Source organism: Sceloporus undulatus, chromosome 4 (assembly GCF_019175285.1).
Source record: "Sceloporus undulatus isolate JIND9_A2432 ecotype Alabama chromosome 4, SceUnd_v1.1, whole genome shotgun sequence".
Lineage (NCBI taxonomy): Eukaryota > Metazoa > Chordata > Lepidosauria > Squamata > Phrynosomatidae > Sceloporus > Sceloporus undulatus.
The window spans coordinates 125,418,228-125,434,165 of NC_056525.1; the positions used below are offsets into that span (position 1 = coordinate 125,418,228).

The window sequence follows — 15,938 nt, forward strand, 5'->3', positions numbered from 1 at the left end:
CTGCAAAGTGTTACACACTGGTATGTGTGCAGTTTCTTGGTTAAGTGTTTTGTGTCTCTAGACCTCCCTAATGAATACTCATTAATCCCTTGTGGTTGATTCTTCTGTTGTTTCTTACAGGTAACTCCCCCTCAGATGAGTCTGAAGAGCGTGAGCGAGATCCCAGAGTCCTAACTTTTCCAGAGTATATTACAAGCCTGTCAGAGTCAGGGACCAAGCGCATGGCAGCTGGTGTGCGCATGGAGTGCCAAAGTAGAGGCCGTTGTCCATCGTCCTGTCCTTTATGTCATGTAACTTCCAGCCCAGATGCTCTGGGGGAGCCCATCCTCCTAGAGGTCACCAAAGCAGCACCCATCTATGAGCTGGTCACCAACAATCAGACTCAGAAGGTGAGTGGCCTAATCCTGGTCCACCAGTGTTTCTCACATAAGAAGTATGTAAGGTAGCCCAGACCCAGTTCACATTTTGAAATAAGCTACTGGTTGACTACCCCTTATCCAGAATTTCAGATAACCAAAATATTTCAAAATCCAAAATTATACACATGAGTGGTTGAGATAGTGACACCTTTGCTTTTCTGATGGTTCAGTGTACACAAACTTTGTTTCATGCACAAAACTACCTTCTGGCTATTTTGTATAAGGTTTGTACAAAGCATAAATGAATTTCATGTTTAGACTTGGGTCCCATCTCCAGGATATCTCATTAAAGGTAAAGGTTTCCCCGTTGACAAGGCTGTCAAGTCCTGTCCGACTGTAGGGAGCGGTGCTCATTTCCATTACTAAGCTAAGGGAGCCAGTGATGTTAATGATGACTCCATGATCATGTGGCCAGCATAACTGCATGGATCGCTGTTACCTTCCCACCAAAGTGGTACCTATTTATATACTTGCACTTTTATGTGCTTTCAAACTGCTAAGTTGGGAGAAGCTGGGACTACTGGTGGGAGCTCACTCTGTCATGCAGCACTTGGACCTTGAACTGCCGACCTGCTGATCTTACAATCATCAGAGTCAGTGTCTTAACTGCTGAACCACCACATCCATGTAATATCTCATTATTTGTATGCAAATACAGTATTCCAAAATCCAAAACACTTCTGGTCCGAAGCATTTCAGATAAGGGAGATTCAACCTGTACTTGTGAAAGGGGGGGAAGACATGTGGGAAAACATGTAACAGCATTTCTAAGGGTTTTTTTCCTTAAAGCATGATGGGTCAAAACTGACTTGAAACAGAATGAAACCTGAGATTTTTCAGATTCTGAATTCAACATAGGGCTGTTGCATAACTGAATCCTTTTTGCATCCTATTTTCAGTGCATGCTCACAGGACTTTTTGTGCATGAATAATCTGTCAGGGAGGGAAACAGATGAGAACTGACAAACTGTACATACACCAATTAGAAAATTAATTTTAGAAATATTCCAAGTTAAACCAAAAGACAGATGGAGTAACATACAGGGCTGAGCCAAGCTATGGGACAATAATGAAATGGAACAGAGGGCATCTGCTCATTCCTTATTCTGCTTAGATCCCATGTTTGGGTACTAAAAGTACACTTATTTGGAATGCCTATATGCTATGAATATGGTCATATTGCTTTAAGACTGATCTATGAACTTCAAACCTAGAGTTTCAGTCTGGCTCAAAGTGAGAGACATGCCTTCCTAGGCTGAACAACAACTGTGTACAATTTGTAAAAACATACTTAGTAGTAAATTTTACTGTGGAAATTTCACTTCAAGGCAGTTTTAAGGAGTTCAGGAATCAGAAGATTTGCCCAGACCTTGGTGAGCCATCTGAAGATCACATCAGGCCCCATTGCCCATTCCTAGATTCAAATTAATTAGCCCTTGTATCTCTCACAACCGCAGGAGTTTACCACATACCATGCAGCTGCGGACAAGTCTACATAGGGAGCACCAAACACAGTGTGCAAACAAGAATCAAGGAACACGAGAGACACTGCTGACTGGGCCAGCCAGAAAAACCAGCAGTAGCAGAACATGCCATAAACCATCCTGGGCATAAAATACTGTTTGAAAACACTGAAATTCTGGACCATGCCAACCACTACCATGTCAGGATGCACAGGGAAGCCATTGAAATCCATAAACATCTGGATAATTTCAACCGGAAAGAAAAAACTCTTAAAGTGAACAAAATTTGGCTACCAGTCCTGAGGAATAGCAAAATAAGGACTCAGCAAATGCAAATGGGAAACTATTCAGAGTCAGGGGCTTTCCCAGCAGATAATGATCACCAATTAACAGACATTAATTCTCTTTTGCGTTAGCCTCCCAGCCTGAGGCCTGCCATCAGCACAGAACAATACACATGCAAATCACTCCTGCATTCCCAGGCTCACACAGTATATATAGACCCACTTTTTACAGGCAAGCATTCTCTGAAGATGCCAGTCACAGATGCTGGTGAAAGGTCAGGAAGAAACTCTTCTAGAACATGGCCACATAGCCCGAAAAACCCACAAAAAACCTTGCATTTCTATTTGCCTTTCCTTGTGTCTTTCAGTATTGTCTTAAGGAACTCATGTATCCTGAAGAAAGCTGGCATCAAATCATTACTTGGCAGATGAGCAAATGTTTTCTCACTCTTTGCAAATCCTGCTTTGCACCTTGTGGGGAGGGTGACAGATGTTTGTGTGTTGGCAGTGATTTCAGTGCATTCCCAGGGAAAATCCTGGGTATCCTGATACTGTTTCTGTGCTTTTTCTTCTCTTTCTTTCTTTCTTTCTTTCTTTCTTTCCTTTCTCAGCTGTTACAAGAGGCCACCATGAGTTCCCTCTGGTGCTCAGGCAGCGGGGATGTCATTGAGGACTGGTGTCGGTGTGACTCAAGTGCCTTCGGTGCTGATGGGCTTCCAGCCTGTGCGCCCCTCCCACACCCCGTGTATGTTCCTCCCACTGGAAATTTGCAGAACTAAGATCTTGCTAAATGTCTTTTGAGAAACGTGATCTCCTTTAGCATTGTTCTTTTTGACTTGTATTCTACTAGTACAGTGGACCCTTGTTATACGCTGGGGTTTGGTTCCAAGATCCCCCGTGTATAACAAAATCCGTGTATGCTCAAGTCCCATTAAATATAATGACATAGCAAAATGGTGTCCCTTATAAAAAATGGAAAATCAAGGTTTGATAATTGAAATTTATACTTTTTTGGAACATTTTCAAACCGTGTATGCTTGAATCAGTGTATAAAAAATCTGTGTATAAGAAGGGCCGACTGTACAAACACTAAGAGGACAATAATGAATGAATACTGAAGATCTAACACATACATGTCCAAAACAGTTGTCTTTTCTCTGCGTTTTCTGCAGAGAGAAGTGATATTTTGTGTTGGGGGTGGGGCCGAAACAATTTGAAGTGCAGTCTACTCTTGGCATGGAACAGTGGACGTCGTGATACTGTTAGTTTCTCACTGGCATAAAGTATACATCTGTTTTATAGGAATTTTCAAAAACATAGCTGTGTTAGTCTGTTGTAGCATTAAAGGGGAAAACAGGGCTGGAATCTGGCAGCACCTTCAAAGCTAACTGGTTTATAGTAACTCATTAGATTACTCCCTTGGCTCCACAATTCCTTATAATGTAGAAAGTAACACCTGGTCTTTCCCATAGAACCTGGATCTCAAAGCACTCTCATCTATGAGTCTGGCTTTCCCAGAGATCAGACCCAGTATGCCAACTGGTTCTTGTAGTGTCACGCTGCTCTCTGCTCCAGCTAAGAATGATTAGGAGCCACAGACTCACTGTTGTAATGATTGCATTTGCCAGAATTAATTGCAAATCCAAGTTAAAATTCTGTCCTCTTCTTAACATGACACCTGTGAGGAGATTAAACAATAGGTTCTTCCTTGGTGACCTAGCACATAAAGAAGTGCCTGAGTCTCTTGGCATCTTAATTCTCTTCTCACATGGTGAGGGACACCCAGTCCTCAGGCCCTCTCTGATACTTCTGCAGAATCACCTGACTGAATGAAGAGAGAGCAGAGAAAGCAATAGCGACCTTTCTGCCCCAGGATGCTTCAGTTTGTGGATCTACATTTCTCACTATACCAAAGTCCCTTACATGCCCTGAAGCATCCCAGGGCCTTAAATTAGGCTATAGGCTCCAGTGAAGTTACTGAGTTGTTAATACTTTCTTCTGCGGGTGGTGTCAGAAAACTGCTTCCTCTGATGCGACTTTTTTTAAAAGGTGGTAGTGGAAACTCACTGATAGCAACAGAGCTGGGACACTGAGAGACATAGCAGGAGAGGGCAAAGTGAAGGGAGCTGGCATAAGCTTGTATGTCCCTGCTAGAAGAGTTGTGTATCTGTTGTCTTGTGTCAGGCTTCTTTGCCACCTGTCCCAGAGCTGTCCAATAGCACCGTTGGCTGGCTGATCAGGAATTGGATCTAACCACATGATATCCATAAAAAATAAAGCCAGCTGCAGGGCTTCTGCAGAACTTATCTAGTACAGTGGTACCCCGGGATACGAATTGATCGCGTTACGAAATTTCCGGGATACGAAAAAAATAGATAGGAAAAAACTGTTCCGGGTTACGATGTTTTTTTCGGGTTACGAATGTTTTTTTCGGCGCGAAATTCAAACCGCAAAGCGCGGCTAGCAGCTTTCCAGCGCTAGCCGCTAGCCTTTTCGGGTTGCGAAATTACTCGGGTTACGAACGGAGCCGCGGAACGAATTAATTTCGTAACCCGAGGGACTACTGTAGTTGAATCTGTCTGTGGAAGTCACAGCTTAGAAAAGGCTTAGGAAAGGGCCTGATCCTTTTGGTTGACAGTGTAGCCCTAAAAACAAAGTAGGGATATCTAGAACCTGTCTCTGTCTCTGTATTCATATGGAACTCTCTTTTCCCTGGACAGATATCCGTGATAACTCTGAAGCGCGCATATATATATATATGCGCTATTGCATCTGGCTGTACAGCAGATGCAAATTTTGCCTTTGTATCCTAATCTACTCAGGTGTCCCGTGTGCACATTGTATCACTACTTTTAAAGTACTTTGAACAAGGTTGTACGTCAAAAGCTGGTCTTACATGCAAAGAGGCAGGATAACAAAATAAGTGTGAAATAAATATTACAGCCCCATTCCAAATAAGTCTGAAGGTACATTTGTTTTCTGACAATTGTAATGAAAGTCTTGGATTTCAAGCTGTCACTCTATATCAGTGTTAGAAACTTAACAGGCAAGAATGACAATGATGATTGCTTCTGTTCTGTATTACATTTGCATCATCCCTGTCCTCAAAGGAGCACAGGGTAATGGACATGAGTGTGCAAGAGTGTTTTCCAGTGATGATCAAATCTGGCTTACATTTTGTATACTAATACAATTCAACCTGTGTTCTATCCTTCTTCCCCCCCCCCCCTCTTTTTTTGGATTATAAGAAAACAGACAAAAGTTCACCTTTAAAATATCACACCTTTCACTCTAAAATAGGCATTCTTAACGCAACACCCCAATTAATTTCTGTTTGCATTCTCCTTTAAAGTACATTTTTTGTATGCATTTGCCTCTAACAAAGATTTTTGTGCATGTGATTTGAAAATTAAATTGCATCATGAAGTGCTGAGTGTCCATGTTTGGGTTAACATATTTTGATATACATATTAATCTGAGAAGTACTTTCAAAATCACATGTGGTAGGGAACACTCTACACGAAACACTTGTTAACAAAAATTGCATATGCTGTTAGATGCGCTTTCTGTATTAAAACTGGATGGAATACATTCATAAATTAGAATGGACCAAGGACTTCAAAATACGTGAAACTGATAACAAACGGGATTGATTTGTCCCAATAGTTTAATTCTATTTTAATGCTCACTTTTGAAGGTATTTAATTGTATTGTTATTTTAAATTGTAATCTGCTTTGAGTCCCAATTTTGATTTTTTTAAAAAGCGGGATCATCATCATCAACATCATCATCATCATCATCTAGGTTTTAGAGAACCTATTCCAGAGATTGGGCAGAAGGCCTATGACTAGACCGAAAAGATTTTAAGAACATTTAGCTTGAAATTGCAGGTGGAAGGGTTAGGGAGGAAAATTCTCCCAATGGAATATGTTTTAAGAGTCAAATACTTATTTCAAGAGGACTTTAATACCTATAGCAGAAGAAGCATGGCAGTTCTTTGTTCTACTATGAATAATTTAGCCATCAAGACACAATGTCACAGGGCTTTCCTCAGACCTTTGTTTCCCAGAAGTATATAAATGACAGGCATAAATAGGTCTTGTTCTTGGTAAATTGCAAATTATATAATCTCTGTGCAAAACCTTGATGTGGGTCCTGAAGGAAAGCTGTACTAAAGAAATGCAGACCAGGCAGCTTGGGCTGTTAGGTTGTGAAGAGAACATCAATTAACCTTAATGACTATTGATATACCGTAGATTTCATACTATTTATTCTAGTATTTTAAAATTGTAATCTGCATTGGGTATCTCAACAGGAAGGTACTGCAGAAATAGAATCTAAATAATCCAGTGACAGTAAAGTTAAGATGTTTTGTTAAATTAACATTTTTTAAAAAAAATAGTTATGGTCTGGTATGCAGGTAAATTAAAACAAAAGACCCTGCAAACATTATGCATATGTGGAAACAAGGTAATGCTTAACCATATGTCCTTTGACAGCTGTAGGTATATTTTTCTCCTAGTTAATTGTTTTTGTTTATTGCAAGTTATTCAAAAATTGACTAAAATAAATTAATACAGATTGTGTATGCAAAAATGCAGTTGTTAGTCTCAACTAGAGAAGACCCCTTGAATCAGTTGAATTGATATACAGTCGCGCCTTGCCATACGCTGCCTTTTTATAGGCGGCTTTGAGCATAGGTGCTCAAAACCGCCGGCGCGCGCGGGGCGGCGCGTCCCATTCAATTGAATGGGTGCATGCGCCCATGGCGCCGTGCGCGCTGCCGCGCCACCACACCACTGTGCACGAGCCCCATTGGAAACAATGGGGCTCGAGCATAGGCGGAACTTATTATACGCGGAGGGATCTGGAACAGATCCCCCGCGTATAATAAGGTTCCACTGTAAATATTGATCTACCAAATTCCTATCAACTTGGTGAGTCTACTTGAGTTGGGACTGATAATTGGATTTTTGTGTATAGCAATAGCAGTAGCACTTACATTTCTATACCGCTTTATAGTGCTAAGCACTCTCTAAGTAGTTTACAATCTGTAAACCAGTTGTCCCCAACAAGCTGGGTATTCGTTTTACCGACCTATAAAAGGATGAAAGGCTCAGTCAACCTGGAGCCCTGCAGGATTGAACTCACAACGTTTTGGCTGCAGTGTTGGCATTTAGCCACTGCTCCACCAGGGCTTCTATGTAATCTATATTTTGCATTTGATAAAAACAACTAACTAGAAAAATAAATGTACATACAGCTGTAAAATTCCATATGGTTAAAAGCTGCCTTGTTTCCACATATGTATAATGATTTTTAAGGTATGTTGTTTAAAAAATCCAGCTGTTAGTTAATCGTTTAAAATCCATTTAGAATCATAGAGTTGGAAGAGACCGCAAGGGCCATCCAGTCCAACCCCCTGCCATGCAGGAAATCACAATCAAAGCATCACCGACAGATGGCCATCCAGCCTCTGTTTGAAGACTTCTAAGGAAGGAGACTCCACTACACTTCAAGGGAGTTTGTTCCACTGTCGAACAGCCCTTACTGTCAGGAAGTTCCTCCTAATGTTGAGGTGTTAGTCCCAACTAGATTACATTCACAAAGTCAAGGGGAATTTGGTAGATTAATACTTACATAAATTCCATGAAACTAGCAACTGAATTTAGGCCTATATTCCAGCACTATCACCTCAAAAATTTTGCATATAAATTCAACCTTTTTGTTTTAATTTTTGGTGTCTGTGTTTGTTTGTTTATTTCTCTGTACAGGTAGATATAAAAGTTCCATAATTAGTGATGTTTTTCTTAATGTGTATATTGCCCTTGTAAACTATAGTCATGATGAAGAGCAGTAGTTCAAAATGTATGAAGGCAATTGAGCTGTTAGACCAAATCTCACTAACCCCAGGGTGTGACAGACTGGAATAGGGCTAATAATCCTAGAAATTGTATCCTGAATGAATAGAGGTAGGAGCAAGCCTCATGCTTCCCTGTCCAGTTCTTCTACTGCTGTGTTTTCAAGGAGGCAAAGCAAAGGATCTGTTTCTTAATCCGTCCCAAGTGCAAGATACCTCTACAGGAAAGAAAAAGAAAGATGCTTGCCAAGGATCACTCCTGACTTGCCTTATATTTTGTATCTCTCTCTCCACAGGCTGAGGTTGTCCACTGTTCATGAGCCCAGTAGCTCCCTGGTGGTACTTGAGTGGGAACACTCAGAGCCACCAATTGGGGTGCAGATTGTAGATTATCTCCTCCGCCAGGAGAAGGTCACTGACCGCTTAGACCATTCCAAGGTGGAAACTGGTGAGTGCAACCAATTATTTCCTGCTTGTTGGAAAAAAAGCAAATAGGAAATCACAATATTAATAGAACAGTTACAACTTTTACATGCTTCCAAAATAAAATCTCACCAGATAATGAAGTTAAGAAAATCCAAAGAGACATGCCCCAGAGGGGAGGAATTTCATAACTTCATATATTTATATGAAATGGCCTGTTTCCCATTTCTCTAGATGTTGTGATGCAGTTCTCCAATGAATAAATGCATGCAGAATGTATACATCATAGGAAATAACATGCAAAATGAATCTACATAGAGAAATTGCTTTAAAAAAGTGTGTGGTGGCTGTATACTAAACTCCATACAAATATTCAAGATTATCACAAAAAGCATGAAAATGAATATTTTCACTGGGACATTTTTTTTTTAAAAAAAAGGTATACAAACTGATGTGGATACAGACTAAAGTTGTGTTTAGAAAAAAATATGAAGAGAAGCAAAACCAAAGCAAAACCAGTGAGATAGTCACATGTTCTTTACTATGTGTGTGCAAAGGTGTGCGTGTGTTCCATTTCCCATACTTTTTCCCACTTCTTTTTTTGGAAGCAGGTACAGGAAAAACCACTGATAATTCCACCTAATACATGCTAGCATTTAATATAATAATAAAATATATACCATATTTTAAGCTAACATCAGAATGAGAATAGCGTTCCCCCCCCCCCATCCCATTTGTCTGCCACTGTTGCATCTGGTCCATGTAGATCAGCTCAACTATTTCTGGTTGTTTGGGTTCTTTTGCATTCTGATCCTCAGGGAGTAGTGTTATAAACTAAAGTGGCCCATCATGTCCACCTTGTGGCCCATTTCACAAATAAAACCATTTGTATCTCTTCTGTTGTGGCTGTGATATAAATTACATACTTTGTTTTCCATGCTGCCATGGGCTGTATTTGAAATTTGAATGAGTGGAAAAGGCAACAGCAAGACAAAGTGACATGAACTGAATTTTCAGATCATAGAACACCAGTGTATCTGATACCATTGGATCCTGATTTGTTTTCATGTCCCAAGTGCTGGTCTTGCATTTTAAATGTTCCCTTCTAAATTTGGATATCTTGAGGATTGCTTCCTTCTAATAAGCTTGCATACCATGCTTAAATAATCAGGCAAGATTCTCCTGCTTGACCTTCTGCTATCTGAGATGTGATGTGTTGAGATGGAAGGCAGGACCTTCTTGGTGGTGGTGCACATGAGATAGTATTTGCTTCATATGAAACTCACCTGATTTCTTCTTCCTTTTTTCTGGTATTTTAAAGACATATTTCACAGAAATTGAAATTGTATGGTTACTTTTCTGGCAGTTTAATTTTACTGCTGCGTCACTTGATTTTTGATGAGGTTCACCTTATTTAAATTTATGCTTTTTGATAAATTGTAGCTGCCTTGAATACTTTTTAAATGGAACAGAAAAGTGAATGTGCAAATAGTTCAGTATGTTATATATATATAAATGCTAGGAACGTTTCCAGGGACAGAGAAAATACAATTAGGTTGTCATCCCCATGCCCAGCTTCCCTTTGCTATGTTTCTTTGTATTCCTTGCTTCTTGTCCCACCAGTATTACCAGATAATGGCTGGATTGCCTATTTCCCTAGAGACGGTACTGAGTTTTGTGGATGACATCATCTCCGGAGCGAAGTCACCCTGTGCGATGCCAGCACAGGTGCCCGACAAGCTGTCAACAACCATCTCCTTGATCATTCGTTGCTTGGAACCTGACACTATTTACATGTGAGTTACAATGGTGGCATCTTGACTTTCATGCATTTACAAGGCCAGTGAAATAATAGCTTCACAGTGTGCTGTGCAGGCTTCCAGAGTGCATAGAATTCTTCCCCAAATTGGATATTAAAAGTATGTGGCTAGCACCTTGTTAGTCAGTTACAGTGTGGGAAGTTACACTTTTGAGCCCATAACTATTTCCTATTCACATTTATGATAATGATACAATTGCCATGCTTGTAAATGCCCCTGAAACCAACGTTAAAATCCAGCCACCTGCACTGAGGGATATAGCTCTGCACTGATAGTAAATGGGGTGCTGACTTCCAGCCTCCTGACACCAGTGACTGGCAGAGCATCACAGAGTTCTGACAAGACCATAAAGAGGTCCCTGTTTCTGCTCAGAACATCCCCAATGGGTGGTGGGAGGGACTTGTTTTTAAAGTGGGTTTTAGGAATCAGATCAGGAGACAAATCATAGCCACAACATTATGGCAGTGTGTCTCGTTGGCCTATTACAGACTGCCAAAATAAAGCTGCTTCGGGTCTCTTTGGAGGTATGCTATTTAAATGATGCATGGGTCCTAAGAGTCCGGAGGTCGCACCAAAACCACACTCCATTCCTAAGCACTGGAGTGCAGCTTTGGTGCAGCTTCCGGATTCTTAGGTTGCATGCATCATTTAAACAGCATACCTCCAAAGAGACCCGAAGCAGCTTTATTTTGGCAGTCTGTAACAGGCCATGAAGAATCTTTGCATGTGTTTTTGAACAAGTACATAGTGTTAATCTCTGTTTAGCTGTATCTGCAGGTTGTTTTAGTCTTAAGATGGAATAATGAAAGCCTTAAAGACTTAATCAGAGTTTAGCCATGGGTAACATGTAGCTGGTTGTGGTTATTTGCATAGTTTAACAGGCTAGTTGGGTTTTACCAACTTGGTAACACTAGCAGGAACCACTAGAATCAGAAAACTTTAAAAAAAATAATTAAAAAGTGTTATGCCATTTCAAATTGGCATTCTTAATTCTATATTGGCACTGTGACTCTTCTCCATGGGTCTCTGCGCCTGATTTTTTCCCCTATTGCCACTCTGCACCTGTGTGTCTATGATTCTCTCACAAAACAGCTTACTCAACCCCATTCTTTATCAAGTTCCATTTTAGTGGTAACTCCTACATTTGCATGTTGTCCTTGGGAGTGTATCCTCTTTCCTTCACTTGTAAACAACCCTTTCTGATCAGGCAGATACAAATATTCAGTTCCACGAAAAAAAAAGTAGGGTGGGGAAGTATTTATTTGCCTATAGGAACTTGGATAGGGCTAGACGGTTGCCTCCTCTCCACCCTCAAGTAGTGAATGAACAAAAAAACTGCTTTGGGGAAAAGTTCGAAAGTTATTATGTCTGCCTAAAGCTCTATAGCTAGTGAAGGATTAGTATCTAAGTGACATTATGTTTTCATTGAGACTAACTATGTAGAAGAAATTTTAGCATAAACGTTTGTAGACGTGGTCTGCTTGCTCAAGTCTACAGAAGTTTATGCTACAGTTTCTTCTACATAGTCTCAAAAGTGATACAAATTTCCCTTACATACTGATATTCCAGACTAACATGGCTGTGTCTCTGAATTTTGTTAGCTCTTTGACCCTTTAAAAACCCCTTAATACCATGTAAGCTGTAATTTCCTTAAAATACTTTACTTCTATGTTTAGAATGTTATAATTATGTCCTTGAGGTGATTTCTAGTCAGCAGGGCTCACAACATGCAAGATCATTCTGGATCCCTCCTTGCGGATACCAAAAACTGCAAGACGTTAAGTGCCATTGTTCCCAATAGTGGCACATGCATGTGGCCATTAGAAACAGCCCTTGTTGTCCTCAGTATCAGCACATGCACGCAGACGCCCTGACATTAGGGGCAAGGTGACTTAAGGTAAACCCCCGTTGTCCCCAAACAATGGGGGCTTAATTGAAGTCCCGTCGTCCCTAATGGTGGCGCAGCGGTGTGCACACGCCACAATTAGGGATAATGGGTGCTGTCCCTAATGGCGGTATGGCCAGGGATACGTATTGCCTTTGGGGACAGTGGGGGCATGCCATCCACAGAAGCTTTAGATCCACGGATGGCAAGACCACAGATAATGAAGCCCCACTGTATTTGAGAGCAAGGACAGTTATTTAATGATGCATTCTAGATGCCTGCTGAGAGCATTTTATTTAATTGATAAGCTTCCATTTTGTTTCATTTGGTCTTCCATTTTTGCCACATGTGAATTCTGCAAGTTTGAATATATGAACCAGTCTATATCCAGTCCAAATTGGGTTTGTTTAGTCATATTCCATTTTTCCAGTGTGCATACCAGTCTGCAATTTTTTTTAATACTACAGTGTTTCCTTCCCTTTTGCGAGGGATCCGTTCTGGACCTCCCCTCTCCCCACATAAGTGGAAAATCGTGTATGCTTGCACCCCATTGAAAATAATGGGGCACATGCATGTGACACATGCCATTCACTAGATTTTCCCGTGGCTTCAATGTATGCCACAGAAGTGAAGCCCACGTATGGCTCACTGTATATGAAAATTCACACTTATATTCAAATTCCTTTAACCCTTATATATCCATTTTGTACATTTTCCCAAATTGTATTCCTCTTATACTGTGTTTTATATACTGTATTTTCTGGCGTATAAGACTACTTTTTAACCCAGGAAAATTTTCTCAAAAGTCAGGGGTTGTCTTATATGCCGGGTGTCGTCTTATAGGGCTGAAACTTCCGACCCGGACTGGAGAATCTGCAGTCGCATATGGTGGGGGGGGGGGCTCAAAAATGGCCACGGCTGCATACCCTCCATATGTGGTGACCATATGAAAGCAGCAAGTAGAAGAAAATCTTGGAGACAGGGAGGGCTGGGCAGGCAGGGAGAGCTGACCAATCCAAGCAGGCTTTGCATACAACAAGTTTTCCTGCTAAATATCTGCATGTCATAAGCATTTGAATTAAAATTACCATATTGAAATCAAATCTGATTTTTAAAATTTTTTATTTGGTGTGCGTTGGAAGAGGGGTAGTCTTATACGGCGAGTATATCCCAAACTCTATATTTTAACTGGAAAAGTTGGGGGTCGTCTTATGCGCCCAGTCGTCTTATACGCTGGAAAATACGGTAATATAAATCTTTGTACAGTAATTTCTCTGATAAACATATTTTTGATATGAAGCCTCGAGCTGAAAACTGCACAGAAAGTATGAATAATTTTGATTCACTGAAAAATTCAGCCTAAAATTAGTTTTCCCCATTCTTCTGGATACTTGTGTGACTAGTATGTCTGGTGAGACCAGTGTGATGTAGCATCAAACTATGACTCTGGAGATCAGGATTCAGTTCCCTGCCCAGCTGGGGCAACCCTCTTGGTGACCTTGGGCAAGTCATGCACTCTGAAACCAAGAAAACCCCAGGATACAGTTGCCTTAGGGGTGCCATAAGTCGGGAAATGATTTGAAGGCAACACAGCTACAATAACAAAGTAATGATAAAAGAAATCATATGAATTAAAATTGTCTGGTTAAATCTTCATATGAATAAAATCATGGTTCAAAAGGAGCAATGACTTTATTCAGTCTGCCTTCCTTGCTTTTAACCAGTGGTCTGTATTTCTAATAATATATGTATTAAAAACTACTCTCTTTAAACATAATTGACCAGACTAAATCAGCAGCATCTCTTTAGTCAGTGAAAATGTATTTAATTAGTTTGACTGACTCATTCTTCCAGCTAGAACTTAGACCCACAGAAGTAAATAAGGCTTAAACTAATGATGGCTTAAGTCTTATTGTTAACGGTAGAGCTACTCTATACTCATCTATAGAGTAGGTAACTTCTAGAGAGGGATGGAAAGAATATTCCAAAATATTCCAAAAATAAAATGTTGATATCTCCCCCAGATGTGGATGCTGCTTGCTGTAGATTACTCACAGTCAAAAAATGTGTTTCTTGAGTGTTGGGAAACCCTTATGAAGAGAATCCTGGACTGATGGAAATTTTGCCCAGGCTAACTGTGAATAATAGTCTTTGAGAACTATGAAATATTCAAATATTTTCTCACATTGGGAAGAAAATTGCCAAAATCACTTCTTTCCTTTGAAAACAAAATTAGTGATGAATTACATTCTTGTTTAGGCCCAGGTTTTGAATTTAGTTTTTTGCTGGCACTTCATGTTGTTTTGAAGAAGATTGTTAGTTGATTTGAAGACTGGTAAGGCAGAAACCTGAAAAGGAATTTTTCAAAATAAGGAAAGGTGTAGGAGCACCAGGAAAGTGGAGAAGTTGTAACTCAGTTTCTTGTGGGGTGTGAATAGATACTGTGTATGCATCTGCCTGTTCTTTTTCTTTTACCCCAGGTTCACACTCTGGGGTGTGGATAACACGGGGAGACGATCACAGTCGAGTGATGTAACAGTGAAGACCCCTTGTCCAGTGGTGGATGATGTGAAGGCCCAAGGTAACCATGGTTTTGAGGAGTCAAGGCCCAGAAACCAACTGTAGGTCAATGACAGTTCCATTGAAAGTACAAGGAGGAATTTATAAATTAAAAAAATCTGTTCCTTCATCTAAATAATAGAACAAGCCACCAGGCAGAATTTAGAATTTAGGTTATGGGAGGATGGAAGTCCGGAGGGGAGAAATTTAACATAGGTCTTGCTGTGCTTGCAAAGAGAAGAAGCTCTTTATAGCTGGTTGACTTAGTTTCCAGGAGCCTACTTATACTTCCAATATCCTTCTCTGCCCTAAAGTAACATTTATTGCCATTCTTGGGGAGCTGAGGAGGAGGAGGAGGTTGAAGAGAAGGGGATGTTACTGCATAGAGGCTCCACGGAATGGAAGGAGAACGGAACAAAAGGGGCTGGGAACGAGTGGGGGTTCAGAACAGTTCTCAAAAATCGCCTCCTCTGGGATGGAAGGGAAGGGAAGGGAACGAGTGAGGGACTTCCTGTGTGCTGTAAAATGCATCCCCCCACTCGTTCCGTTCTCTTCCCGGCCCCTTTTGGACTGTTCTTGTCCCGCGCCAAGAGCCCTGTGTGGTAAGGTCCTTAGTGTGACCCCCAACTAAGGAGGATCCATAATACCACTCTGACTTAGCTCTTATTGAGATGGCAAACCTGTTTCCGCACTAGACCATTTTAAACTACAGGTGAGGGCTCATGTGACTGAATGTTGATCTATCAAAAATATTCTCTACATATTAAAAACTAGCAGATAATGCAGAAAGGTTCTTGTCTGCCCTGGACATGCTAGCTTTTGACATATCTGTGGGATTTTTGTTTCAATTACGTGAGCTCTCACATGCAGTCTGAATTGCTATAGCCCAGACAATAATCTGTCACATTAGTCAGAACTAGGCCTTGTCTATATTATAGACACTTACTGCTCCATCTTTGCTTATTTCTTGCTATATTTGAATGCATTTTTCACAATGTATTTTTCTGCACCAAGGTGGATTCGTCCCCTATTGTGAAATTTCAAATTGATATTTGTATTGTGAATTGTTTGGATTCACTTCTGGTTTAGATAAAGGCCAGTGAACTAAAGCTGGTTGCCGACAAGCTGGAGACCCTACAAGTACGGAGTTGGGTTTGCAGCTTCTTCTAGAATGAGTTGCACTTCCCTTGAAAGAGTAAGTGGGTGGCTGACAGGAACACTTTA

At 40.6% G+C, this 15,938-nt stretch overlaps 1 protein-coding gene across 2 annotated transcripts in view; it reads left to right on the top strand.

Annotated features, from left to right (window-relative positions):
- ASTN1 (astrotactin 1) overlaps nt 1-15,938 on the top strand; it is a 260,478-nt gene that overhangs the window by 234,156 nt on the left and 10,384 nt on the right. For both annotated transcript variants that reach the window (XM_042464121.1, XM_042464122.1), the window contains exons 17-21: nt 121-389; nt 2,778-2,911; nt 8,324-8,475; nt 10,111-10,246; nt 14,636-14,736. In XM_042464121.1, coding sequence (XP_042320055.1) covers nt 121-389; nt 2,778-2,911; nt 8,324-8,475; nt 10,111-10,246; nt 14,636-14,736 — 792 coding nt within the window. The remainder of the gene's footprint in view (nt 1-120; nt 390-2,777; nt 2,912-8,323; nt 8,476-10,110; nt 10,247-14,635; nt 14,737-15,938) is intronic.